At 40.7% G+C, this 27,993-nt stretch overlaps 1 protein-coding gene across 1 annotated transcript; it reads right to left on the reverse strand.

Annotated features, from left to right (window-relative positions):
- Positions 1-2,120: 2,120 nt before the first annotated feature.
- Positions 2,121-27,464, reverse strand: pdss2 (prenyl (decaprenyl) diphosphate synthase, subunit 2). The gene is made up of 8 exons (XM_054797393.1): positions 27,000-27,464; positions 20,242-20,376; positions 12,983-13,181; positions 9,723-9,797; positions 7,502-7,675; positions 6,563-6,694; positions 6,416-6,448; positions 2,121-3,196 (listed from the first exon to the last, which is right to left on the reverse strand). Exons 1-8 carry the CDS (start codon positions 27,245-27,247, stop codon positions 3,041-3,043), a joined length of 1,152 nt encoding a protein of 383 aa, XP_054653368.1. The 5' UTR covers positions 27,248-27,464; the 3' UTR covers positions 2,121-3,040.
- Positions 27,465-27,993: the final 529 nt, after the last annotated feature.

Raw genomic sequence — 27,993 nt, forward strand, 5'->3', positions numbered from 1 at the left:
AACCTAACAAGAGACACCATTTACTGCAATAGTCCAGTTCATCTTATCCTTGATCCACCTGTCTTGAAGGGCTTGGTTTTAATGTGAGCAAATGAAACATACTCTGGACTTCTACTCGACATTATATATCACACACCATAGTGCATATGAACGCCAGTTTCACAGGAAGCTTGGAGTTGAGCTGGTAATGCACAACTTCCTCCTGCATTGCAAGGTGCAGAGAACTACTGTACATTCTGGATTGTCACAAATCGCGACTTAATAAGGACGAGTTTTGAAAGGATGCTTGCTCCACAATTTTCTCACAGAACTGGTACTGTAAATGAGATTCCAACATGGGCCCTGCTGGGCCATCTGTTTTTTTCCAGTTATGACATTTTTTAAACTCCTAGATTCAGTCATTCAAAAGACAACTGTTTCCTTTGAGCTAATGTTATCTGAAAGCTGATTATGTTTACGTTCCTGATGATGTTTACATATCATAAACTGTACTTAATACAGTATCAAACAATTGGATGATGCCCGGTGATATACATAGTTGTCATCTACGACAACACAGTTTAAGTTTTATATTAAAATCAGGTCATTTTGCGGTATTTCAATCGTAACCAATCAGGGAAAAGTGTCCCTGAACAAATTCAGACATTTGCAGAAATGTGATGTAAGAAAAGTTTTTACACTGGATCCCTGCCTAGTCGCGATTCAGCAATTGCGGCCCCGTGTATTCAGATTTCCTATAAAAAAAATCTACTTATTTGAGGAAAAACCGGCCTATTCATGCTTTTTGTCTGTGAAAATACGCCGTTTTTTGCAAAAAAAAATATCTTGTTCACTCTCGGTCAGTAATAATTTATAAAGCGTTAATAGTCATAAATGATATTACTGTAATTACACTGTATTATCATCTCGGACTGCTAGCCAGGAGGACCCAGCAGCTGCTTCAGAGGAAGATGGAGGCAGTGCCATAGGAGACGGAAGTGCAGTTGTCGCGGTAGACTGACGACAAGGCTTAAGGCTATACTGGGAATCCAATTCCATCAGTTTTTCAGATCATCTTTCTTTATCATATTATCATTAGTGGTGAGTACCTCCTGTATACCTTTTACAATTTAAAATGAGTTTAATAAGTGTGTGAAGAACATCAGAAATAGGCATTTTTTGGGTGCAACGCTTATTAGCATTTTTTATGGGGATCTACTGTACGTTATTAAGTCACCTCTGCATCTTCCATCTTGTCACACGGACTCCTGATCGTTGTCCTTCAGGTATGGCCTGACTGTGACTGCCAGCTGCCAGCAGCGGCCTGCATGGTTTCACACCTCGGCTGGCCCCTCGCTGCAGACAGCGGCCTGAGCAAACCACAGGCCACCAGGCTGGCGCCAGCTTGCACAGCTCAGAGCAAGGCAGTCAAGCCCAATCAATAGCTCTGCATTTCCTGTCCATTTGTTCACGTCTCTTCATTAATAATTACTGCTTGGCGGAGCTTAAATGTTCTGGCTGGCTGGGCCAAGAGACGAGGCTGTGTGACCTTTCCCTGCCCGAGTTGACTTGGATCACATCCACAGGCACAGGGGCAGACATAATAAGGCAACGTGGATGGCTTTACTCCTGATACTGTAACATGTGCCCTTCCTTCTCGACGGATGGACTATCATGCCAAACTGCATTTGAAAAACTAACCGTTTTTACACTTCTGTTTTGTAAACAGATGGACGTATTTGGGAGAACCGGACTTTGGGTTTTTGTCACTTTGGCAACAAGTGTGCAGCTGAAAGCATCGCTTGCTTTTTACATGAGAATAATAAATCGTTGGTGAATATTGTCATTCATCCAGGTCATTGTATTCTCCGGGCAATGAATCGGTCGCAACTGGACTGTTCAGTTTGTCTGAGAAGACGTTTCGCCTCTCATCCGAGCAGGCTTCATTAGTTCATGCTCAATGACCAGACAGGACAGCTCAAGTTTGAGGCCTCACTCTACTGTATCCCAACGACTGTTGTTTTGCACCACAAAAGAGTGAATGCATTCTTGGTTGGAGCGTCCCTCTCTCCACCTTAGACAATAAATACTTGGATCCTAAACCATCCCCTCAGATTCGAGCTGTCCTATTAAGTCTTTGAGCATGATGAAGCCTGCTCAGATGAGGTGAAACGTCTTCTAAGACAACCCGAACAGTCCATTTGCGATCGATTCAATGCCCTGAGAATAAATAAATTGCAAGACTTTTCATATAATTTGAGTTCTCTTTTATAAACTACACAGGAACTTTCAAATTTATTCAGCGTCAAAGTCAACGCTCACACTGTTCAGGGTCATGGATGAGGTGGAGCCCATCTTGGCTGACTTTGGGGCGAGCGGCGGTGCAATTGTACAACCTGTAAGATTGCTAAAAAAAAAAGGTGTTCAACTTTGGAGGTTCTAGGGCAGTGGTTCTCAACTGGTGTGGCAAGAGTTCGTTTTATGAATTATGTCGAGGTTATTGCTATGGAATGTAGTCCTTCTCTTTGCATTGGTCTGTCTTGTAGGGTGTTTCCTCCATTATGCTTATTGTAATAGTAGTAATATAGTAGTAGTAATGTATGTAGTAATATGATCTTTAATATGCATCCAGTTTGCTGATATCTTCAACAAGCACTCTTGCAACTCCTGGACCTTTTAGTTTGATGTAGTTTCATGTAGATAGTTTGATGTCCTTTTAGTTTGGGTCCCGACCCTCCAGTTGAGAACCACTGTTCTAGGGTATTCCCGTTTCCAAGTTCTACCCTAATAAACACATTTAAAATGCAGGCCAAAACAGGCAGTAACTCACAGCATGACGCTGAAACAAGCTATTTTTTATTTTGGGAATAAATAAAAAAAATGCTCTTGCAGCACATGACATTTATCCAGTCCATCAGAGAGCACCTGGCTTGATTAAATTCTTTTTAAAATTACATTTTGTTTTTTAATTCTGTTATTTTTAAGTCGTGTCATGTCCTCTGTGGCTCATGTACTTGCCCTGGAGTAGCACCAGTCATGTGTGCATTTCAGTGAATTCAGGTCAGAATTTGGTGACGGCTGAGGCGATGTTTTCCAAGGCGGATCGAGCCTCTGAGGAGGGGAAAGCCTGGATGGCCTCCAGAGCCTTGTTGCCATGGTAACAGCATAAGTTGACCGCCGAGCTCACGCCTTTCTCCGATTTCACCGTTGCCACGAGCTGTTAAGAGATCAAAACACACATTAACTTGTCACGTTTGTGTCGCTCCTTTTGCGCTCCAGCTGGAAACAAACCCGCTCAGCAGAGGAACACAACTTACAGGGTAACTGTGAACCACTACAAAAACAATAATCATGGCCGTTATAGTTACAAAATTATCATTTCAAAAGTAAGAACCTCACTAAACCAAAACACAATACATTTGTCTTAACCTTGCTCTTGTCCCCAGTTCTGTACAGTACAGTTCTGTTTTTGTGCCTCATTTCAATGAGGCAACATGAACATTTACATCCACAAAAAAGGCAAGGCCAGACTCACACAAGCATGAGAAATGTAGAAAATACATTTAATCAGTCCAGACTAAGCACTTTCATTCACATAGTGATTTGGATGTCTCTCTGTGCCTGCTGTTGATGTTGCGGCATTTCTTTTAGCTCATAAATTCTAGAGGTGGTAAGCCCTGTGGGCATTTCTTCTTCTTCAAAAAAGCAGCTTTTCAGCTCATCCTCACTCTGACTGCATATTTCATTTAGAAGATTTATTTGCACTCTCACTTCATACCATCTGCTTTGTAAAATAGCCAAATATCACCTATTCTTCCTTTACTGTATGTGATGCAGCGTATGCACACGGTTATTCTATCAACTCCTGCTGGAGCCTTAACAAGCCTAACACCTAGCACGTACAGTCATGTGGGAAAATAGGTTTCTGTCCGAAAACAACTGATAAATTGATTCATTTTGTTTTGCTACTCTTGATTTTTACTCTTACTAACAGGGCACTGAATGTGGCTGCTGTGTCAAAATGATTTCCAGCAAAAGATCAATAAAAGTACTTATCTAAAAGGTGGTGCCATTTGCAACAAATTTGCTCATTTAACAAAGATGCAAATTCTAAACTAGTTATCCTCAATTTGATTAAAAAAAAAAAAAAGTAGTAATATGTCACTTTTATTGCCAGTGGTTGAGACATTAATGCTTGCGTGTCGAGTTATTTGGAGGAGACAGTAAATTTACACAGTTAATCAAGCTGTATTTCTTCAGTGTTGTTTGACACTCCTGATCTAGGTGTTCTGTGGCAAACTTTTGTACATTATTAGCATTATTATTTTAGGAAGGTTTCCCTTGCATGCCTCCCATGAAAATCAGACGTGTGTGGTCTCTTTTTCAATCGGTAAATGCATGTACTTCGACAACTGCAGCAGGAGCTCCCTTTCTGTTCTGTGATGATTAGGATTTCTGGAAAGTTCTTCAAAAAGGTCCACATAAAGACAAAATTAAATGATGCGGCGGGCCAATGTGGTATTAACTTTTTTTCTTTGCAAAATCAAACAGTAAAATCACTCAAGTGTAGGTCAAGATATGCTAAGCTGTTGAATATAATTCAATACTTATTACTGCGAGTGTAATGATATTCAATATTTCAACTTTTTTCTCTATCCAGTGTGGCCCTGATCCACTTTCATAAGTTTCTAAAAAAAAAAAAAATAGCTGTCAATTTTTCAATCCAAGCACATGGGTCGAGTAAAGTGCTGTTTCATAAAATACAGAGACAGAACATAAAACAATTACGGCTGTCAAATGATTACTTTTTTTAAATTACATTAATCGTGGTTTTCACATGGGCTGCATGGTGGTCTAGTGGTTAGCATGTTGGCCACGCAGGCACAGTCAGGAGATCGGGAAGACCTGGGTTCGAATATCCGTCTGTGTGGAGTTTGTTTGTGTGTGTGCGTGGGTTTTCTCCAGGTACTCCGGTTTCCTCCCACATTCCAAAAACATGCATGTTAGCTTCATTGGAGACTCTAAATTGTCCATAGGTATGAATGTGAGTGTGAATGGTTGTCTATATGTACCCTGCCATTGGCTGGCGACCAGTCCAGGGTGTACCCCGCCTGTCGCCCGAAGTCAGCTGGGATAGGCTCCAGCATACCCGCGACCCTAATAGGCGGGTATAGAAAATGGTTTTCAAATTAACTGATCATGATTTATCACCATTTGCAAACTATGTCTGACATCTGCCCATTTTTACTAAATTTGATTGGGAAAAAAAGATAAGACAGGACAGGATTATATATTGGTATGTATTAACAGCTCCAAATTAACAGAACATATTAATTTTAAAAGAGATTGCACACATGTCTGAACATCTACTTACCTAACACTAGTTTCTTTAATAGTAGCAGAACATCTGACTCACACTTTAACCATGGTATGAAGAGCAATGGAGAATTGTCTTCACACCACGTCATTTCATTCATCCATTCATTTACTATGCCGCTTATCATCATTAGGGTTGCGAAGGGTATGCTGGAGCCTAGAGGCGGGGTACACCCTGGACTGGTGGCCAGCCAATGGCAGGGCACATATAGACAAACAACCATTCACACTCACATTCATACCTGTGGACAATTTAGAGTCACCAATTAACCCAACATGCATGTTTTTGGAATGTGGGAGGAAACCGAAGTACCCGGAGAAAACCCATGCATGGGGACAACATGCACACAGAAATGCCCAAAGGAGATTTTACTCACACAGTCCAACACGACAAGACACACGGCATATTGTAACCGAAAAATTTATGCAAACCAAGGCACAATTCTGGCGTAAATTTAACACGCTAACCTGGGTGGACACTAGCTAAGGTTCCACTATAAATACTGAAAGACAAAGCCTTGCGTTCTGAGTTATTAGATTTTTCTCTTTACATTGTGCTGTTTTGCTTCATTTTCCCTGTGTTTTTCTTTTCTTTGATTTGATTTGATTTCTACTCTCTAACAAGGGGCTGCACTTGGGACACTCCTGATGTAGAAGGTAAATTCACAAAGACAGATTTTAAGCTTTGTGCAAAAAACATTGCGGGCTCAAGGTCATCACCCCCATTGCATCATTTCTCCTTCCATGAAACTTCTGTCCATGTGCCCTTTCCAGCTGAAGGAGATTGCCCCACAATGCGTCTTCGAGCCTCAATGTCTCCTCCACAAATAGGCCTTGGTAACTAATCTATCCTGCTCTGGTTTCAGACAGGACTAGATAACCCTCCCAAACACCACCAGACCCCTCCTCTGGAGCATCCCACTCTTCTTGCAACCCATGGTTCCCCTCTTCCTCTTATATTGCACTGACATTGAAAGTTACAGTAAAATTGTTCAGTAACTCTTTCGTTGCTTTGATTATGTTGCCTTCTTTTGAGGAAAAAGGAAACAATGTGGCTTACTTTTGAATAATCAAGTTGGTTTCTTGTTTTTGCCTGATGACAAAAGAAAGGAAACGTTAGGTAATAGTAGTCGCAGTCGCAGCCAACAAATGATCTGAAACTCTTATAAGTTGCTGCATTTGGTGTCACGGGCCAACCTCATAGTACCTGATGCAGTTGCTGCTGCCATCGCTCCTGGCCAACAATGTGACGGTGAAACACTACAGGGGCGGCGCTAAAGCTGAAGGCCACCTGCTCTCCCATGTTGCTCTTCACAAATGGCTGCAGGTCAGAGTTGAGCTGCAGGGAGGAAGGCAGGGCAGTTTAACAAGCCCAGTGATGACATTTTGAATGACGCTAAGATATACTCCAGGTGGCCTTGTTAAAGAGCAGCATGATGGACGGCCCTGTGACTAACACAGCTACGACGACTCATTGATATCAAGACATGCTGGAATCCCCTGGAGTTACTCAAGCCTGCAGGTAGCCAGCGACAGCAAGAGCAGGTGTAACAGAAAAAGTACATTGCTATAATACAGTGGACCCTACGTGTTGCTGACTCACTGTCAGTGAATTGTTTATTAAGTGAAACTGCAAAGTAACCCACCATGGGGCAAAATAAAGTTGTCAGTGCCAGCAATTTGATCAAGAAGATGAGAAACACTATTGACTTTCATCTTGCCAGGATGTACGGGAAGTCAATAACCTCCATCCATTCATCATTTATAATTATTTCACATTGTTTTCTGCATGTAACTATAATTATTCTCAACAAAATGTATTCTTGTTCATATTTTTGGGTGTCAGGAACAAATTAATTGGATCTACAGGTACATTATTTCCTATGGGAAAAACCGCCTTGGTTTTCCTATGCTTCGGTTTTCGTCTGACCTGTTGGATAATTATTAGCGAAAACCAAGATTTCACTGTATACAGTTTTTCCTATGCAAAATAATGGGGTCAAACAGTGGCTCACATGATAACCAATAGTGGTACTATTAGTGGTACTGTGCAGTATTTAAATATTTGATGCTGGCAAATCCGTGTTATCTTGTCACTTAATGTCAGAATTGCAAAACATACAATCATCTAAAATGTTGAACTAACCTTGTGACCAAGAGACAGGTGTTTGCCATACTTGTAGGCCAATCTTTGGGACTTTTTGTCATGTTGCGCCAGCTCCATGGCAGCTTGGCAGCTCTTGGCCAACAGTGCCCCATGAGACAGGAATGTCTGCTCCTCCCACGTTGCTGTGTCCACACCTGCGCTGAGATTATTCTCCTAGGAAAAACATGGATGTGATGGCATGGATGTCGAGTTCTCACTGCCCAGCAATGACCAAGGATAACACAGCTTTGACACACCGGGACAACTTGAGATGTATGAATTACTCTACTACAGCGCTTCTCAAATAGTGGGGCGGGCCCCCCGTGCGGTGATCTGTCAGGGAGGGGCGTGAGAGGCAGCGAGGACTTTCAATATTAGTACAGAGCTGCCAACATGCATGAATTTGTCGTACTCTGCGTACTCTTGTATACGCTTGTATGCTTCACTGCTCTCCCTTTTGTTGCATTTTCCTGGTTTCAGTTTGAAGTTCAGTCTGTTCAGTACATGATAGATGTACAAGATAATAAATATACAAGATAAATAAATAAATAAATATTCGTTTCTCGATGGTATTTCAAACTGAGGAGGTGTGTGAAAACCTTTCCGTCCCCCAGTGGGGGCATGACAGAAAATAATTAAGAACCACTGCTCTACTACGGTGTAAAGCTGAGAAATACACACAAAGATACCAACTGTTATGCAAAAACACATATATAATTTGGGCCTGGTATTTTTCCACTTCAAACACTCAAAATCATATTAAATAATTACATTAATTCAAACATGAAACATCCAAAATCTATGAAAATAAATGTTATTTTTAAGTAAACCTCTTGCATTCATGAAAAGTTGATGACTAGGCGTTTGCATACTGGGAGCTTAGGGTTATGTTATTAGGCCTGTTATGATAATCAATGAACCACACGATAAATAACAAACTTGATAATTTTGCCGGGCTCCATATATTGGCATGTGCATGCGTGGTTGTTTTCCTACTCTCTCTACCAAACAGGTTGGATAACGAGAGGCTTCACTCTGTGCATCTGTCTCAACACCTCGGCATGTTGCTTCTATAGACGAATGAACGGAGGTAGTGAACTCTCGTCAGGCATTCAGTCTCTTTGTCCCAGTGGGGGGAGGCGGTGCGTTAGCGAGTGCACACACAGAATGCTGCAAGTGAGCATCGTGTGGCGTAATAAGCAATCAAATGCAAATGCGTGATTCTCCTAAAAGGGCTTCCAGTGACAGTGCAGTTACTTCGAGGGTCATGACACACAGACGACAGTGGTTTGAGGCCAAAACCATGTGAAAAAACACTGCAAAATATACAAACACTGACTAAGCAGGGCGACCAGTCCAGGGTGTATTAGGATAAGCGGCATAGAAAATAGATGGATGGATGGACTAAGCAGGGGAAACAGTGTTGAATACTTTTTTCGTGCCTGTTGTGTATAAAACACAATCTGATGTCAATTTCAGCCCGTTTGTGCATTTTTATTTTGTGACAATAAAAATCTTGTGATAAATACAATTAAATAATACAAAATAATTAGGGCTGTCAAAAATAACTCGTTAATATATTTCATTAATTACTTTACATTTTTTAGTATACTAACACGGTTCCGTCGTCATAAGCACAGTGGAGCATCCTCACACAGTCACACAGAGCCTGACACTGTTTTAGATTCTGACCTGAACACACACAGCAGTACAATTCCAACACCATATACAGTATGTACAGTATTTCCAACTCACACACACGTCTCTAGTTTGTTCAGTATTTCTCATTCTCATTCCAAGAACACCAGATGCATTCAGGGACACTCCGAACATCACTAAAATGCCTTTATAACATGCATGTGTGCGTGTATAAATTGGGTCTCAAATTGTATGTTGAGAAAAGCAGTCCTCATGAATTTCAACATGACTTAATTGGGAACTTTTTAGAATAATAAAAACAACACGGTGGACCGAGAATTAATGAGTGGTTCAACACAGGCAGGTTGGCGACATAAGTGGGACCGACTTAAGCAGGCTCCACTGTATTGTTTTGGATTGTAATTGTTACCTTGTTGACTTAGCAGGTGAGAAAGACTGAAGCATTGGTGAAGGTCTATGCTTGCAGAGTGTGCTAGTTCACCTTGTAAAAAATATAATTTTCTGTTATCACTGCTTACAAGCGCATTCCTTCCATGAACTATTAATAAAGACCGTTATTTACCTCATTGTTGTTGGAATTCTCAGAGTAGATTCCTTGAACTAAATCACCGATGGCACTGGAGATCAGTTCGACAACCTGTGGAATAAAACAAAAACATAAAGCAAAGTATACGTTCAGGTTCAAACGCCCCCCCTTCCCCAAAGAGAAAATACAAAGATCAAGAACATAAATGACATGGCAACAGGTGGATGAACTGACGACACATGTTTAATGGCCAAGATCACAGGTAGGACCTACACAATGATCATCATGTCCTGCTGAAGTGTGCACTGAATCAATAAGCGTCATTCAAGACATTAGTGCTGATCACACCTGAAACACGGAGGTAAATAAGGTTGATCAACTTTGACAAGTTAGCCCGTGAATCCAAGACATAATGCAGTTTGCCTCAGCTGACTAAGAGGCATACGGTGCTCTAATTTAAACAACAGGTTTGAGGAATTCATCAGAAGCAAATCTAATAATGACAGAGCTCCATCATGCATTTTGTTCCATCAGGGGTAGATCACATTTAGCTTTTATCCCTGTTTCTACTGGCCTGTTGGAATACTGTAAGGACATTTTATTGAAACATTCAATTCTTTTGCAAAGGGATCACTGTCTATCTACACTACAAGTCTCTACACTAGGTTTCCTATTTTGTTTCGTTCAAGACTGCAGTTGCCAATTTCTTCTTACAGGGGGCATGCATGACTACATTTTAGCTTCAAGAATCACTGCTCTTTGTTTGCTTGTCACATGAGAGGCTGATTTGAATTTTCACAACAGAAACTGTAGGAATAATTGAAGACACATTTAGAGCTCATTGAGCTCATTCCAGACATCCTTATTCATCAGAAAAGTCTGGTGATGCTAATGCTTGCGGTGCCCTGAGGGTAACGGAATCCTTCGGGGGAAAATATTGAGGAAACTCGAGCTTCTTCCACTGAGCAGAAAGGACAATGTGCCTACAGTGTTACTCTGGTGTCCATGCCTGTCTTGGGAAGTGGGGGCCGGTGGGGTGGGCTTTTTTTGGAAAGTATCAGATAAGCTCTCGTTCGGCCTCAGCCGTACTCCATTCCCAAATCTGTCCGTATCGTGTTTTGCCGACAGGGCCTGCAAAAGGGAAGAAACCGGAGCTGCCGCGCGAGATTACTTTACAGTTTACACAAGTAACGGCATAGGTTACTTCTCAAGGCCATGACACCGGTCTGCATCACAGCCTCACACCCAAAGCCTTCAATTGCTCTGTGATCTTCTGGCAATATTGTTTTCCCTCTTTTGTTTTGAAGGCTTCGTGGTGTCTAAACAGGCATTTTCACATTTCTCAAGCAAAGTTTGTGAATGACCTGGGACTCTATTGACAAATATTTGAACTTCATATGAATACCTCCCCTCACCCGCCTAAACCAGAGTGCAGAGTGTGGCTTATCCTCTGCCCCACTCCCCAAATTAGACTGTTGACAAACAAACGTAAACGGGACTTCCTGGAGTGAAGCCACAAAATAATGTCAATCATGTGGTCCACTGCTATTTTAATTGAAACCACACGTATAAAAGGAGAAAGTAGACAAAATGACTCCATATGCATGCGATAAATATCAACACAAACAAAATATGCAAGACTTATAGCAACTATAATTCACATAAAGCTTTATTATAACGTTCCTCTTTAAATAGCGTGGCTTAATAGCCACTTTAAAAAGCTATTGAATGGAAAGAGTAACTGATGAAGAGGCTTGCAAGACAGTGTGAGTTATGAAGGCAAGAATAGGTTGGGGTCAACTGATAAAGAATACACACTGATGATGGTTTACAGCTTTCAATTAACCCTTTTATTCAATGTCTTCTCACAGCCTGAACTACACTGTTTTTTTCCCCCAGAACACCTGAATCACTTAAATGTCACATAACCATTATTTATAACATTTCACCAGCTAGGTGAATTTCTTGAACTCCATTAGATTCAGTGTTTCGAGTAAAGATATATTATATAGATACAGATAAATAGATTATGTACCATAATATACCTCATTACATTTGTTTAGTACATTACATTTGGATGATCAGAGTAAGCTGCACAGGAGCTGTTCTATTTTATACTTTTATCTAATAATTTCGTAATTTTATGTCTTGCATACAATACCACTTTCGTACATGCTCCGTTCTTTCTTCCAGTGGCCAATGCAGGGGTGCTCACACTTTTTCAGCCTGCAAGCTACTTTTAAAATGACCCAAAGTCCCAAAGATCTACCTCCTACTATACTGTAAATACAGAAAATATATATATTTACTATATATTTTTTTAAATAAGTACGTATTTATGAGTACGTTATGTTTTTCAGCATACAAGTTACACGTCAAAATGATCAACCTCTTTCTACAAAACATAACATATATCAAATCTAACCGGTAAAATTTAATCAAAGTAGTTGACATAATTATATTCAATATGGCAATAAAGACAATTACACATAATTCCTAAATAGTTGCGTACATAACCTGAGTACTGGTATTATGTCAGTGAAAATAGCTACGCAACGTTCATTATGAGACACAGTGCATGTATTGCATCCAGTTAGCATTTGCTCTCAAACATTACCGATGGACAAGAATTGAAAATGATTCTGCAAAAGACAACACAGCCAAAGTGCAGGCAACATATTAAAAAGGTTTCAGCGATGGGCACATTTACCATTTCATCGTGAAATAATAGTTTAAGAAGCGGACGTGTGGAAAACACTGATTTCTGTAGTGGAGTTAATGGCACAAACCAAAGCCATCAAACAATACACTTTGTTTTTTCCTACATAACGCGGCTACAAGTGGACAGATACATTTTGTTATAGATATAGGCATTTTACAGCTGAGGTAGTTTATCCGTTATCAGAATAATAAAGATGAAAGTTGCAATCGACGTAACGGGCACCCCTGGGCTAATGCTATTTTTTTTAAGCTTACTTTGCACTGAACAAACAGTTACTGTGTCTATGTTTTAATGCTGTGCAACTCGACAGTAATTATGTCTCTTAGCAATAAGGAAGTTATGTCAACGTATTGACATACAGTATATGTACCGATTTTGTTTTTATGTCGACAAAAGCCGTTGACCATGTTTGTCGACATCAGCTTACGTGGGAACTTTTTAGTAATAAGAAGAACACGGTGGACTGGGACTTGAGCTATTGGGTTGTCGATTTAAGTGGGAACGACTTAAGCAGGTTTCACTGTACTTCTTACTGACAGGTGCAGTTCATTGTTGTTCATGACACACACATTACCTTAGTGTTGTTCAACTGAGCTAGTCCAGTACAAGCATTTGCAAGTAGGAAGTCGCCGCTCAGGACAGCCATCTTATTCCCAAACTCCATGTCCTTCAATGGGCCATCACAAACAGTCAGTTCCTTCAAATTGACAATCCCACGATGCACCAGGAACGCTGTGTGGATCAACTCTGTGATTTCTGCCAAATTTCGCTGGCTAGGAAAGACAAAAAATAAAAAGCATACTTTCAAAAACTCTTATTTTTGGTCGAACAGATTTGAGGAGAGGCACTCCAGAGATTTGACATTTAGAAAGCTTTTACACTGAAAGCTTTTGATGGTCATCCTACTGGGAAAATATGCAGCAAGTATGATCACCCAATTGCGTCATCCAAAAATAATAGTCAATATCCACCTTGAATGAGTTACCCCACTATTTATTAGAGCAATGCCCCATTACACCACTGCTTATTCTTGTACTAAAATCAATGAAGATACATTTGCTTTGCTGGTGAGCGGTTGTGTTCAAAATTTAAATACATTTATCATTAGCATAAAACAGCCATTTCTGATTGTGCACATCTCTGAATAGAGCCTTTCAGGGGAGCCTTAGGGAGGATATAATCAAATGCTGATTCAGTCATTGGTGGGGGATAATTAGGCTCCTATCCATACGGAAGGAGCTCACGGTGCTGCGACAGGAGGGATTCATCCAGGCAGGGTCGGGTGCCCTGATAGCCACTTACCTTTTTCTGCCACAGTGAGAAACTGATGAGCCTGCCCTGCTTGCAAAGACATACACACACACACACACACACACACACACACAAACAGATGCGCACACACACGCACACACATCTTGTATGTAGCCAGGTAATTGCAGTTTTCAATGTCAGATTTAAAAAAAAAATAGATGTGATTAACACTCAATAATGTGATCTATTTTGCTTTTCTCAATCACACCCATTGTCTGGCTGGTTTCTGTGTGTGTGTTACAACTCAACACAATGCTCTCCCTTGAGGAAAGCTAATATGTTCAAGCTTCAAATGTGTGGAAAAGATGTTTGACAGTTGCTTGATATCAAGATGTCATGGGGGGGATGGAAAATCTTAACAGCTTTCAAGAGGGGAAACCAAAAAAGTTGTGGCTCATTAAAATATAATTGTAAAATGTAGCCAAGTTTAAGAGACAGCTAGACCATAACCAGGGATAAAGCAGCCATCGGGACTGACTAGTCCAACAGGAGCATTTATCTTCCAATATGTTGTGCTAATAAATCTCTAACATGATGCAAACTGTTGCACTAATACACTGTAACTTCTTCTACTTTCATGAGAATTGAATGGATGTCGGTACAAAAGTGCATAACAATCATCCATCAACAGGAATGTTATTGTGACTCTCCAAAAAATGTTGTTACAATCTTCAAACATGTATTCAAACTAGAAAAAAAGGGTAATCTTGAAAACACACCAACATGCAATCTAATTTCTAAATGATGGCAGTTTTTAAAATTTCACTTGATGAGCTGCATCACACAAACGCTACAATTCGGCATGATGGCCGACACTTCGTTCTCGCTCTCCTCGTCCCCCGGCAAACGTCAGTGGCCAGGGCGAGTTAGCACTGCTGCCCTGGTTCTACATGCTGACGGCCAATGCCAACTGCTATCATTCATCGGCTTCTAGGACTACTAAATGCATTAACTCATTGGCTTTTCTTTTGACTGGTCTTTCTTACATGCGTGAATGTACTGTCCAGTGAGCAAGCATGTCACGTTTTTGACTTGATGGATTACTTTTATCTTTCTATTCCCAATGAGAAAGTCCTATGGAGAACAGCAGAAAGACCATTGGAAGTTTCTCTAAAGCAGAACAAGCAGTCTAATAAATAGGAGCCTAATAATATGATCATAATGATCATTACAAAAAGGCATAATTTCTTTCAAACGTGTAATTCAAAGAAAGAAAATTGCGATTCACATTTTTTTTGCAGAATCGTGCAGCCCTAATTCAAACTATGGCGTTAGCATTTTCATGCTAGCCTGCAGAAGCTTGCAAACAAATCAACCAAAAACATAAGAGCACCACCATCGGCTAGCATATGTTACCAATAATGTTTTTTAAAAAAAAAAAAGCAGACTGTACAAAAAAGGTGCATATTTTACAATTACAAGTTAGACTGCATAAAACATGTATTTTTTAGTCTATACATTCAATAGTTGCTGTATGATTAGTAGTAGCTGAACTTTGTCAAATCGCTACCATTAGCTGCTAACAAAAAAAAAAACTAATGTGCATGCATACGTACGCAAAGCAGGAAGCCAGATTTTTTTTTTTTATAAGAGACCGCTGTGTTCTGCTTTAGCTCAGCTAAGTGTAACGGGTTCATGAATAAATTGCTTCAAGCATCTTAATATAGGTGGATTAATTCCCCAGAGTGCCCACAATAACCTCATCAAAAACTCAAGGTATTAAAATGATAGCTGGTATGGTGTTAATGAAATGGTAACACATTTTTATTGTCATTTTATCTTCAGTAAACGCTTGTAGTGTTTCATAATGATCATTGAAAACGATAAAAGTAGAAAATAATAATTTGATGAAACACATACTGACTTTGAACAAAAGTACAAAGTTTAGCCTCGAGGATCTCAGCTCAACTTTTTCTGTATTTACTACATCCCACACCTTATCTCTCAGTCCAGATCTGTGGCTGTGGGGCTTTGGGAGGAAAAAGGGGGGCGAGGGGGCCCGTGTATAAATAGCTTTGGTACTCGGTTGCATAGCAACGGATGCCATCTTGCTGAGTTGGAACGCCCCTCACCACGCCTCTCGTCCTGAGTGTTCTATGCCATTTTCCTCCCTCGACTGTCTGCCTTACCATCAAATACAGCCTTGAAGATGTGAGTGTGACTTCAAAGAGGAAGACTGTCCATCAGACAGCGTGGTGTGTTCAGTGACATGCATATAAATATACAGTCATTCATTCTTCTGACTGTCTTTCTGCCTCATATATCTTATCTCTATGTCTCTATCTGTATGTCCTATCTACCTATCAACATATCCATCCATCCTACCTGTCTGTCCATCAATCATTGCTATATTTTGGTGAATCATCAGTGTCAGGCAGCAGAGTGGAGAATCTTTTACAAATGCTGCCTGTCAGGAGGGAGGACACCATCCCCCAGAGGTTTCAATCATCCCCCCACCTTCCATCTCGCCATCAGCAGAGGTGTGCTAATGAGCCCGAGAGAGGTTAGAGGAAGAGCGCGAGGAAGCATAAATGAGGCGATCAAGTCATCCTACATGTGTGTCTACTTGTGGGGTCAGGCTGTCCATCACACTACAGCGAGGGAATGCATGTTGTAAGTCAGTGATCCAGGGTGACACAGTGACGCAAGCATCGAGTGGTAGCACAAGGCGAGAGTGAAACAACAAGCTACCAAAACGGGTTGACCAGGCTTGAGTACTTTCTCTGTAGCTAGTTTATGGCAATTCATTCCAATATTAGGACCTTCGCACACAGACACTGCTCCACTACAAACAGACAAGCGTTGTGCCAGCCAGCAGTAAGAAAGAACCCTTTCATGCACCCATATTACACGCAAGCCAAGCCCAGCAGCACTCACTTCTGTAAACCACTTGGCACACACCCATTTGTATATTCAGAGCCGCATTCTGCTACCCGACGATGTGTGTAAGAAAGGCACAAAGGACCTGAGCCAAAAAGTGGAGGCCTTTTAACAGCCGGAAATTTCAACTAACACTTGACTTCTATAACATGTAAGTTTTACTCATAGAATAAATGACGACCATGTGGACAACTAACTGGATATTAGAAGGTATTTTACACCACGTGTACGATTACTGTGATCAAGATACAGTGGAACCTGCATAAACCGTTTCCCTTATGTCGACCAACTCCTGAAGTCAGGGTCCATGTTGTTCTTATTACTAAAAAGTGCCCGTTTAAGTCAACAATGTAGACATACATGGTTGACTGCTTTTGTCGACATAAAATTGGAGACTCAAAAGGGATCATTTCGATGAAAAATCAGTCCATTTATGGCCATGTGTGTTGTAGTTTAGTCAACTTCCTTTTAATCGCTAAGCACCGTGAAAAGCAAAGCAGCTACTGCTGTCTAGTTACACGGTATTAAAACGTGTCCACAGTGGCTTCCTGTTCAGTCCACAGGATGCATCAAAATAAAAAAAACAACTTGGCAGTGTTAACCTGGATTCTACCACAGCAACTAATAAAATGCAACTGCAGTCGTCCCATCGAGGTTGAAATATCGCAGCGTCGAACGAATTGAAAGACACCTGGTGCTGTGCAGTATTCTACAGTGGTCACTAGGTGGTACGTGAGTAAAACATTATGTTACGATGAAATAATAGCCACTGTGGGAAGAACTGTCAACGGGAAGTGAAAAAGGAACAACAACAAGGAATAGGCTCCAGCTTCCTCGTGACTCTCATGAGGACCAGCGGTACAGAAAATGGGTAGATATTTTGCAGCATATTTTAACGAGATGACAACCAGCAATGGTGCAAAAACAACAAGACAGTTTTAGTGCAATATAAAACAGGTTTTTATTTGAGGTGTGTGGCACAGTGACAACAGTGACAGTACAGGGTGGCCTTACGTTTCCATACATAGGAAAATGGATGATGTAGATTTTTTTATATACTGTATTTCAGATCAGATCCCAGATCTCTTCAGTCTTGATTTCTATTTTGGGGGGCACATGAAGGCCATCAAGTTTTATCAAGTGAAGATAAGAGACATAAATCACCACAAGGAATGTATCACCAATGCCACTACAAGCATAACTTCAACTGTGCTAATGCAAGTTCAACAGTGGAAAACACGTATTAAAATGTGTTTTCGAAACAATGGTAATCATATAGAGCACATTATACAAGTAAAAACAGTTGTCCAACATGAATGATTATTTTTCCTATGTATGGAAAACTATGGCCTGCCCTGCAATTTAATCTCATCCAGAAATCACATCACATGTCTCTCAAGTAGATCAAATCTATTAAGTATCAGCATAACAAAAATAAATATTTACAGTCACGTAGTATAGTAGTAGGGACATAATCACCGGAAAGAGACAGACAATGACCCGGATAATAAGACAATGTTGACAATAAACAACGTAACTAAACACATTCCTCTTGACTGAATAAAAAACTCAACATTTCTCTTACTTACGGTACAGCTTTCTCTGTAAGCGCGGTGATGAAGGAGGTGGCTGTGCATGTCTGTCATGCCTCCCATGTGTCTTATTCTCGTGAGACACTTCTTACATCCTGCAAACTCAGTGTTGTCTCATCCACGCTATAAAAGCCAAAGTGAGTCCCGACTTTTGATTTCAACTATGCTGATGCATCTTTCCCTTTAACATCATCGCCCGAGTCCGCCACAGGGTAGCATTTGTTTGTTTCTTCTTCTTCTGCTGCTTTCTTTTCTTCTTCTATGACTTCCACCCAATTTTGATGATGACGACATGTAAAATGGTGACTCACTGAGGTGGAGTGGTGGAAGATGTTTATAGTGTCTGCATTTTAATAATAATTTTAAAAAAACATACACGGCGAGAGCATATCAGTAATCCATGGCAGAGTTAAATATCGCCATAGTTCGACATACTGTATCGATATTTCATCACACCCACACAAGTGTTAGCTGTGGTTTTCTTGGCGATTGTGGTCACAACTCCCTTGAGATCATTAACCAATTTGTAATTCTGGTCTGATTCCTCACCTTTCTCAGAATCATCCTCATCTCTTCGAAAAGTGATGCGTACCTAAACTTGGTATCATAACGGCATCGGTTCTGACAAAGAGTAGTAACTGGGACGAAAAACTAAGAAAATGATCGGAGCCTCATTTCTGTGCTAAATGAATGCAGACTCAGCCACCTGCAACAAGTGCTCGAAGGTGATATTGTGCAGGTAACATCAACACAGAGTCTGATGCTTTTTTTTTTTTTTTTTTTTTTTACACTTTATTGCCAATGTTAATTAACATGGCAACAGCAGTGTTCATTTCTGGCCAGGATCAGATGTTCCAGCTATCTGTGGGGTGTCAGGAGACACTCAACTCATGAGACGAGACGATGCACTAGATTGAGTCCACAAGAAGGAGATGAGACAAGATTTTAACATAAATTTTAAGAAAAGTACAATGAAGACATATGACTGCACAATCTTTTTTTAATTCAATAGTCACAAAACAATGAGAGTGCATTTTGAAATGTTTATTGTCCCACAAATGTGACGCTACAAAATATTGTCAACATTTTTTGATATGTCATGATGATACTGTATATAATAATGCAATATTTCCCTTAACATGTCATCTTTCACTCTAAAGTTGTGGAATTGCCATTTGTGTGATGTATTTTCTCACAGGCAATTCGTGCTGCCAAGTGCTTGCTTGTCAACGATGTTAAAAGAGCAGCATTTTTTTGTGATGACTTTCTGTGAACACACACAAATTTGTGCTGTTCCGTTCCGCAGGACGAAGGGTCTACATCTCTGTGTACCGGTAGTCCCCCCCCCCCCAAGATGGGAAAACTGGTGGATATGTTTGAGGTGGACACGTTTGTCTTGTTCGCTTTTATGGTGCTACCCCTTTTGAATAAATTTGGCATAGTAACTCTCCTGGCATACTAACTTGTGTCGATAGGCTCACCTTGCTCATTATTAATATTCCCACACAGGGCTGTGGCATTTGGCTTTCCAAGCGTCTTTTTCCCTCCTAACTTCTACTACAATACTTTGCATTGCACATTCACAAAGCTCCAGCCTTTTGCTGTGTGTATGGTAGTGTCTCCAATGCTACTATGGAAAGTTCTGGGTAGTTTTCATTTGAATACAAAAAGACAAAACAACCAATTTCTCCTTGCACACAACACACACACACACAAGTGGTTTGGCTCATTAGCATGAAGGCAACGAGCTCAAGCGACGTGATCACATCTGCCCAACTTTGACCCTGATTTGACCTGAGTAAAATAAATGTCTTTGTTTTATTTGAAAAATAATATGTAATCACCCTTATTTACAACTTCCCTCAAACAAACGCAAATTAATTCATAACTTTTACAGTTTTTTGTTTTTTTTTTTACAAAAGGGAAAGAGGAAGCCTTTCTCAATTGTCAGAGTACAACAAGTGAATTTTTCCAAAAAGGGCCTACTAACTTAACACAGTGTCAAGCATTACGTATGCTTAACTAGTGAAAGTCACATGAGTGGATTTACCTGGGATAGATGCCACTGACCATGTCCTGGGCTAAGAGATCTGAAGCTGCGTGGCTCGGTCCGGCAGCTTTTGAAAGAAGCAGGACGACCAGTCCTCTCATCTGAAGGTTGTTCCTGCTGTCATAGACAAAACCTCTGCGAGGAAAAGAAAGCAAATATATTTGGACAATCATCAAAATGATATGAAATGACTGTTATTCTACTATAATTATATGTATGATTTTTTTTAAATGTATTAGTCCACATACCCACTAGAGTAGAAAATCATTTTAAAATGTAAATTTGTTGAAGCACTCATGATTCTACTGCAGCATTCACTCTTTTATTCAGTCCTTCGTGAGAAAATGTCATACCCAGCTCAATGCAAGTTCATCTGACTATCTGAATAAATAAATTGGGGCTGTACATAATACTACTATAATTTGTGACACAATCTAAAAATGTCATAATAACGTAGCGACAGGCACGTACCTCCCTCAACCCTTCCGTTTTACCCAAACTCACATATTTTACTCTTTCCTGTCAACCTGCCATTTGCATTTTTAACTTTCATTCCCCCCCCCCCCCAAAATAAATCCACATTTTGAGAAAACATTCCTTATTTTCAAATACAAATATACACGGATGACAGGTTACTAGAGAGAGAGCAGCGTGCCAGCATGCAGTGTTGCAGCTCAAGGAGGAAATACTAACTTTACAACTCATTTCACTACTGACGCAAAATCATGCTGAGGAGTACCGCACAGCTAGGCGAAGAGAAGTACGCTGCAGCAGCTGTTGCCTCAAAAAAAAAAAAAGAAAAAAAAAATGAACGGAGTAGCGCTCTACCACTAGCAATCGTTTTACTCCATATGAAAATAAGAAAAATAACACTCGGGCAGAATGAAAAAAAGGTGTACACCAATAGTGTCGGCTTAATAATAATGTGAGATGGACACGTGTGCCATGCTGAACTGCAGCGGAAGTCAACACCACTTGGACAAACGACTACTACGACTACTACTACAGTATGTGCAGTGCTTAGGTTGACTTGCTAGTATTATATTAATTACTCATCTTTCAAAATATCACATTTCCAAAATGTGAAACATTTATAAATTGCTTGTGCTACTGGCATTGGCATTTTTGCAAATGTATTATTTGAATCATGAGTGATGGATCTGCAATGATAATCCCTAATCTAATCGAACTGCAGCCCTCTGAAACGTAGTCAAATCGTGAGGAGGCGAGAGATTCCCACTGCTATCTTCTATGGAACAGTGCTCCATGCCTGTCAGATTGTGAGACTGTGTACAGCATGTCCAGTCGTCCAACAGATTTTCCATTGGATTTAGCACTGGCCTCTGGCAGCTGTGTACTGGATATTTAATAATTTAAAGAGTTTGAATGTGATGTGGTTATTTATGAACAAAACCAAGCCTGACTATTAAGCGGGTTTGCGCAGTTTTTCTAAAAACTGTATTTTAAAGTTGCAACAATTGCCGCAATCAATGAACCAATGTTTAATCATTCATCCAATTAATCAACAACTATTTTGGTATTCGATTAATCATTTTTTGATTTTAAAATGTCAATATCCTCTGATTTCAGCCTCTCAAATATGATTCTTTAAAAATGTCCATATGCTTCCATGAAAGCAGACCTATTATCATTGTGTTTTGGGCAAAACAAGATATTCACACTCATCAGCTGTGACGTTAGAAAACAAACAGTGATCGACATTTTTGCCTCCTTTCTGATACGATACAAACCACTAACTGTTTGTCTTTGTTTCAGGGCCTAAACAATTACTTGAGTCATCAAAACAAGCTCCAGATGAATCGACTACTAACATAATCATTAGTTGCAGTCCCTACTTTAACTTTTATTTTTTTCCCCCTAAAGGATTTCAATTTGTCAGGTGAATAATACAAATGTTCTTTTTCCACATACGGTAAACACTTTTTCACCATACAAAAAAAATGCTGCATTTTCGACAGTCATGCGTACACAAAGTATACTGTATGGCAATTAAAAGGGTGACAAGACTGATTATACTAGAAGAGAACAGGTTTTGCTTCAAAACTATTTTTCTTGTGAACACAGAAATGCATGCACATAAACAAAGACAGGCGCGCACACAACGCAATGGACGCAGTTTGTGTGGTGGCTAGATTAAATATCGTTTTAATGTCTCGGGGGAGCGCTTAGAGAGAGCACCTCTAATCCTGTCCCTATGGGAGCTCCTTGTGCAATGAATCAAGCTCTCGTTAGGGGCTCCGAGGCAGACAAGCGGCCACACCCCCACTGCTCAATGCCCACATTTGCCAGACATCAACCTCACAACTCCCACCCACCACAGTCAACCCTGCACCCCACTGCTCTAAGACCCACCCCTGCACCACAGGGGGAGGTGGAGGACAGAGTGGATGTGGGAGATGGAGCATGAAAAGAGGGAGGGGACGCAGAGAGCCATAGTGGGAAAAGAGCCTGGGCAGAAATAAGAATGCAAAAAAGAAAAAGGAAAAAAAAAAGAATGAATACATGAGTGATTCAGTGTTGTGGTAATGGAAAAACACACACCTCACACAGGCACAACCTGCAAGTTATGCACCTTTCATTAAAGCAATGCAAATCAGTATGCTGCTTTTTCCAAAAACAGAGCTGACTTTGTGGAGCACCATCTCTCCACCCTACTAAAAAGGTGCAATTATGGTCACTCTAATGTTTTTACACAGCAGAACAATAAAACAAGGACATGCTGCGTGCAAAACAGAAAAGACTTGGAGAGAAAATAATATGAAGCTGTCGTCCTCTGAAAGTCTGTATGGGCCAGTGACCTAAGGGCTGGAGATGATTAATATTTATGTCACTATCCACAACAGCATACATCAATCAATCAAAACTGGTCTTGTGCAAGGGAATGGGACATGGATGGCATGAGAAAGAGAGTGAGGTAGTGGCATAGATGGAGGAGAAAGAAATGGGCTGCTGTCATCTTTAAAAGGTTGTCAACAGGTCACCATGCATCCTTCTTGAAAGTGTGACACGAGAACTTTCACCAGCCTACAAGGAACGGGAATTAAAACCTGCAAAAATATTATCCACCAGATGGGGAAAAAAAAACAAATTTAGTGCATTTTCAAATGTCAGATATACATACAGATGCCAAACACGAGGAACGCTACTGTACTATGATCATACATTAACAGTGTCAGAGTGAGGGAGCTCCGCTAACGGTGTCAAACCTCTTTTTGGAGATTCACTACCTTCCTTAGGTGCACCTCTGCAATATTCTAGTCATTACTCACCCTCTTTTCAGCAACCAGTCTAGTTTCCATATTTTTCGTCCATAAGTTTTTGACCCAGTCACAGTATTGTGCAAGTCTTAGGCGAAATGTGTCGTTTTAGCAATAATAAAATAGTCATACATAATCTACACCTCTTTGCATACGGAAGTGTTTCCTATACAATCCATGCATTTATTTGTAGCGGCCCGTCACAAATAGATCTGGCACTGCCTGTTCGCCCTTGCTCAAAATTGCATTATAATGGGACTGTCTGTGAATGTCGCTTGTCGTTGGGAGCGAAACGTCCGACACCTTCTTCACAGAAGTACAGATGACGTCTCAAGAAGCCTTTCCCTTCATTTGCAAATCTAAACTTATTTGTTTTGCCTTTCATGTTTTTTGCTCACTTGTTATCTCCCACGCCATCCACAAAAATTAGATGCACATGCACCGTGGCCCATTACGCAAATTAGAGCATGACTTTAGCTAGCCATTCATCCATCCATTTTCTATGCCACTTTCCCTCACTGGGGTCGCGGGGGTATGCTGGAGGCTATCCCAGCTGAGTTTGGGCAAGGGGCACAGTACACCCTGGACTGGCCGCCATCCAATCGCAGACAGGTTCCTTTTAGTCTGGAACAAATCCGTGCTATTGACATCATGACTGATTTGGAATTAGAACAACTTCAGCCAGCGTCCGAGAACGTATTGTGCTCCACCTTGGAGGTTGCACCATCTTCCACTGTTCTCTAGATGTGCAAACACACCGCACACTTCCGCAAATTTCGGAAAACAGCTACAGTAGCTTAGCTGCAATTTTTGTGAATGAAATGAAAAACTGAAATGCCACACCAAGGGGACCTGTGTCTGCTATTAAAAGGTATTTTTATCTACTGCGTGTCTAAGTCAGAGACAAAGTGGGAAATATGAACCAGCCTTACAAAGATGACAGTAGGAGTCACACTGAAGAGGTCTGAACCCCTGACACACACACACACACACACACACACACACACACACACACACACACTTTTGACAACACTCAAAAGGATTGTCATATCAGATTTAGGCGTATAGGTTATTACACCCTTGGGGTTCTATTTCAAAGACACACGTATATTCTCCAAGTCGACAACTGCAGAATGGTGCATTTAGCAAAAGTAATTGTTTTCAGTCAAATTACGCCAACATCTAAAGGTGTTTATCACTTTCAATCATACACAAAAGCCGCACACAAAAGCAAATAAAACTGATACATTGCGATGACTTCACTTTAATATGTTATTAAGTGTGTTAAGAACTTGCAATGTTGCAGTTGCACAAATATACATAAATGTTACCAATCCCTACAAATCATGCATGGCCTTGCAACTTTGTCCAATGCCCGCAACTTCCCCACACATTTTGGGTAAATCGTATTTTTCGCCAATGGAATTTGTCTATGAACAGCGCTCAAACACACACGTCAACTGTCAAAACTTATGTTTGCGTCTTGTGTAGACAGAGCCGGAACACAACGTGTTATAATATTGCAACTGTTTATTGCTCTAATGGCAAAACTCACATACATACACACTAGCCCAGAACCCCTTTCGGTTCCTGTCTAAAGCGCTAACTAGGGATGCTGTGATCAGGGTTTTATGCTGCCGATTCTGATACCGATCATCCATGAGTGAAATCGGCCAATACCGATGCTGATCACATAGATTAAGTGTCAATTTTTACATTTTGTTATGATGGGGGCTATTGGCCCGTGGTGCCGTAGGAGGTTTAGGCCAATTCCAAGGTGCCCTGACTGCCAGGGGGCCCAAAAAATAGGTAATTATTAGAGCTGCAACAATTAATCGATGGTTAATCGATTACCCAATTAATCAACAACTATTTTGGTAATCAATTAATAGTTTTTTTAAATTAAATATGTAACTATCCTCTGACTTCAGCCTCTCAAATGTGAATATTTTTTAATTTCCTCAGTCAAGCGAGCAGCGTTGTCCTGTTGAAGAACCCAGCTGTTACCACACAGACGAGGGCCCTCAGTCATGAGGGATGCCCGCTGCAACATCTGCACGTAAGCATCCGCCGTTTGACGACCCTGCACCACCTGAAGCTCCGGTGTTCCACTGAATGAAAAAGCACCCCAGATCATGATGGAGCCCCCTCCACTGTGCTGGGTAGAAAACATCTCAGGTGGGATCTCCTTGTCATGCCAGTAACGTTGGAAGCCATCTGGACTGTCAAGGTTACATTTGTTCTCATCAGAGAATAAACCTTTTTTCCACCTTTCAATGTCCCATGTTTGATGCTCAATGGCAAAGTCTAAATGTGCAGTTTTGTGGCGTTGAAGGAGACGAGGTCTTTGAGTTTGTTTTTTCCCGCAGATGCCATCTGATGGTTATTGCGCTGCAGTCGGCAACAGTAAGGGCCTTAATTTGGGTGGAAGACCACCCTGTGTCTTGATGGACAGCCAATCAGATCCTCCGGCTCAGCGCAGGTGTGATTTTTTTGGGTCTACTACTTGACTTTTTTGTTCCATAATGCTCAGGATCTTTCAAAAAAATTTACAATGACTATCGTACTACGTCCAACCTCAGCAGCAATGGCACGCTGCAAAGGCCTTGCTTAGGCAGCTCGACAATCAGACCACGTTGAAAAAGAGAAAGCTTCTTAGCTTTACCATCAGGAGGGCATGACAGTGTGAATGCCTGACAGAAAATGAAACTTTCGAGCAGATTTTGGCTTTCGTAGCCTGTGGTCTTAAACTTTTGATCATGTGAAACAACCCTTTTCATTTTTTTTTTTTTAATTCCAAGTTCCAAATGTTTTTTGTCTCACTTCCCCTTCTTGTTTTTGCATATTGTAGCTCTACTTAAAACCTCATTAAGATCCAAATATGCAAAATGAAAATTCTAGCAATTTTTCAACTAGTCTTCAGACTTTGATCAGGAGTGTATAAACATTTACCAAGACTCATCGTCTCTCCGTATCAAAAATCACCGCATCGCGCTCAACAATTCCCCAATGTTGCGAACAAAAGTAGGGGTAAACTACGCACAGTTGTTGTATTTTGTATAAGTGGGTTCAAACTGACAGCAAGGCCTATTCCACATGCACGTCTTTTATGAACAAGCACATGAGGCAACTTGGGACCTTCTGGTTCGTTGGCAAAACTGGGCCATTATAGGCACTTCCTGTAACCGGCAAAACCCAGCTTTCAAAATAAAAGCATGCCAGTAAAATATATCGTCATATACTACTCTATCGTGGTTTTTCATTAATTAATTAAAAATTCATTAATAATCGTTGATTATGATTGCTGTTTCATGGTTGAATACGATCTATTATTACCAAAAAAATATGTATATTTAAGCAAGTTGTATTCATGGCCTAAATTAAGCATTTTCAAGTATAAAAATGGCCAAATGCCTGAAAATACAAATATAAGGCATTTTCAGGTGACTTATAAAACGGAAGAAGAAACGTTGGTGTTACCTTGCTGTGTTGAGTAGAGGGTGCTGAGTCCCGACGAGCTTCCTGACATGCATGGCTACGTTACTGAGTTCATCGCTGAGCAGACAGCGGAGACTCATGAAAGACGTCGGATAACCCACAATCTTCTCGGCGTCAGACACCACTTTACTCCAGTTTGATGGCCCTGAGCTGGAGAAGAGGCTCAACGTCCTCTGTACTGGCATGGACCGGACAAGACAGGGCAGTCGCGTCCATGTAGGTGCAATCATTTTAATTCCTCTAGCTCCAACTATACCAACATTTCTTCACAACCGTCTACACTGGCGTGCAAGTTTTTACCGCCATCTTACGACTTAGTCCTTTCATGGCGACATGCTGTTAAATGGTTTTTCATGGGTTAATATGTGACAGACACAACTTACTGTCTCCTGACTAGCCGCTTTACAACTCACGACCTGTCACAGGGCGCAGCCATCTTTACTAACGTCGAACGTGACATCAGTTACGCATCGAATAACGTCACTTCCGGCCAAACTACTGGGCGAATCAGAACGTGTTTTAGTTGCTTTAGCACACATGTGTCAAACTCGTGCCATGGAGGGCGGAGACACTGCATGTTTTCGCTCCAGCCAGTTTCTTCAGCAGGTGATTTGATGAGCTCCTTCTCTCAAATTGAAGGAGGTGTTGCTCATTAAAATCACCTGCTTTAGTTACCGGCTGGAAAGAAAACCTGCATTGTCTTGGGCTTCCATGGCACGACTTTGACACCCCCGCGTTTAGCATAATATTTGGACAAGGTCACGACTATAAACATTCTATTTTAAGTATTCTACACGTATTAGAAACATATTCGATGTCTAAGCGGCTTAAGTTAAAAGAGTACAGAGGCCACTAGCAGTGTATTGACTGTGTGCAAAATGTTATTTTGAAGTTAATGTTATGAGGAAAAATTACATTAAGGAGACATTTGAACATATTTTTCTTATTATTATAGACAATAATGTTTGAATGAACA

Source organism: Dunckerocampus dactyliophorus, chromosome 13, assembly GCF_027744805.1.
Source record: "Dunckerocampus dactyliophorus isolate RoL2022-P2 chromosome 13, RoL_Ddac_1.1, whole genome shotgun sequence".
NCBI lineage: Eukaryota > Metazoa > Chordata > Actinopteri > Syngnathiformes > Syngnathidae > Dunckerocampus > Dunckerocampus dactyliophorus.

What these genes read in the sequence shown, in the direction of transcription:
- pdss2 (XM_054797393.1), bottom strand. Translation starts at nt 27,247, where the DNA reads ATGATTGCACCTACATGGACGCGACTGCCCTGTCTTGTCCGGTCCATG. An exon ending in CCTCTACTCAACACAGCAAG is followed by an intron (nt 20,377 to 26,999) that starts GTAACACCAACG and finishes TTTTCCTCGCAG; the next exon opens with AGGTTTTGTCTATGACAGCA. An exon ending in AGAATTCCAACAACAATGAG is followed by an intron (nt 7,676 to 9,722) that starts GTAAATAACGGT and finishes TGTTTTTCCTAG; the next exon opens with GAGAATAATCTCAGCGCAGG.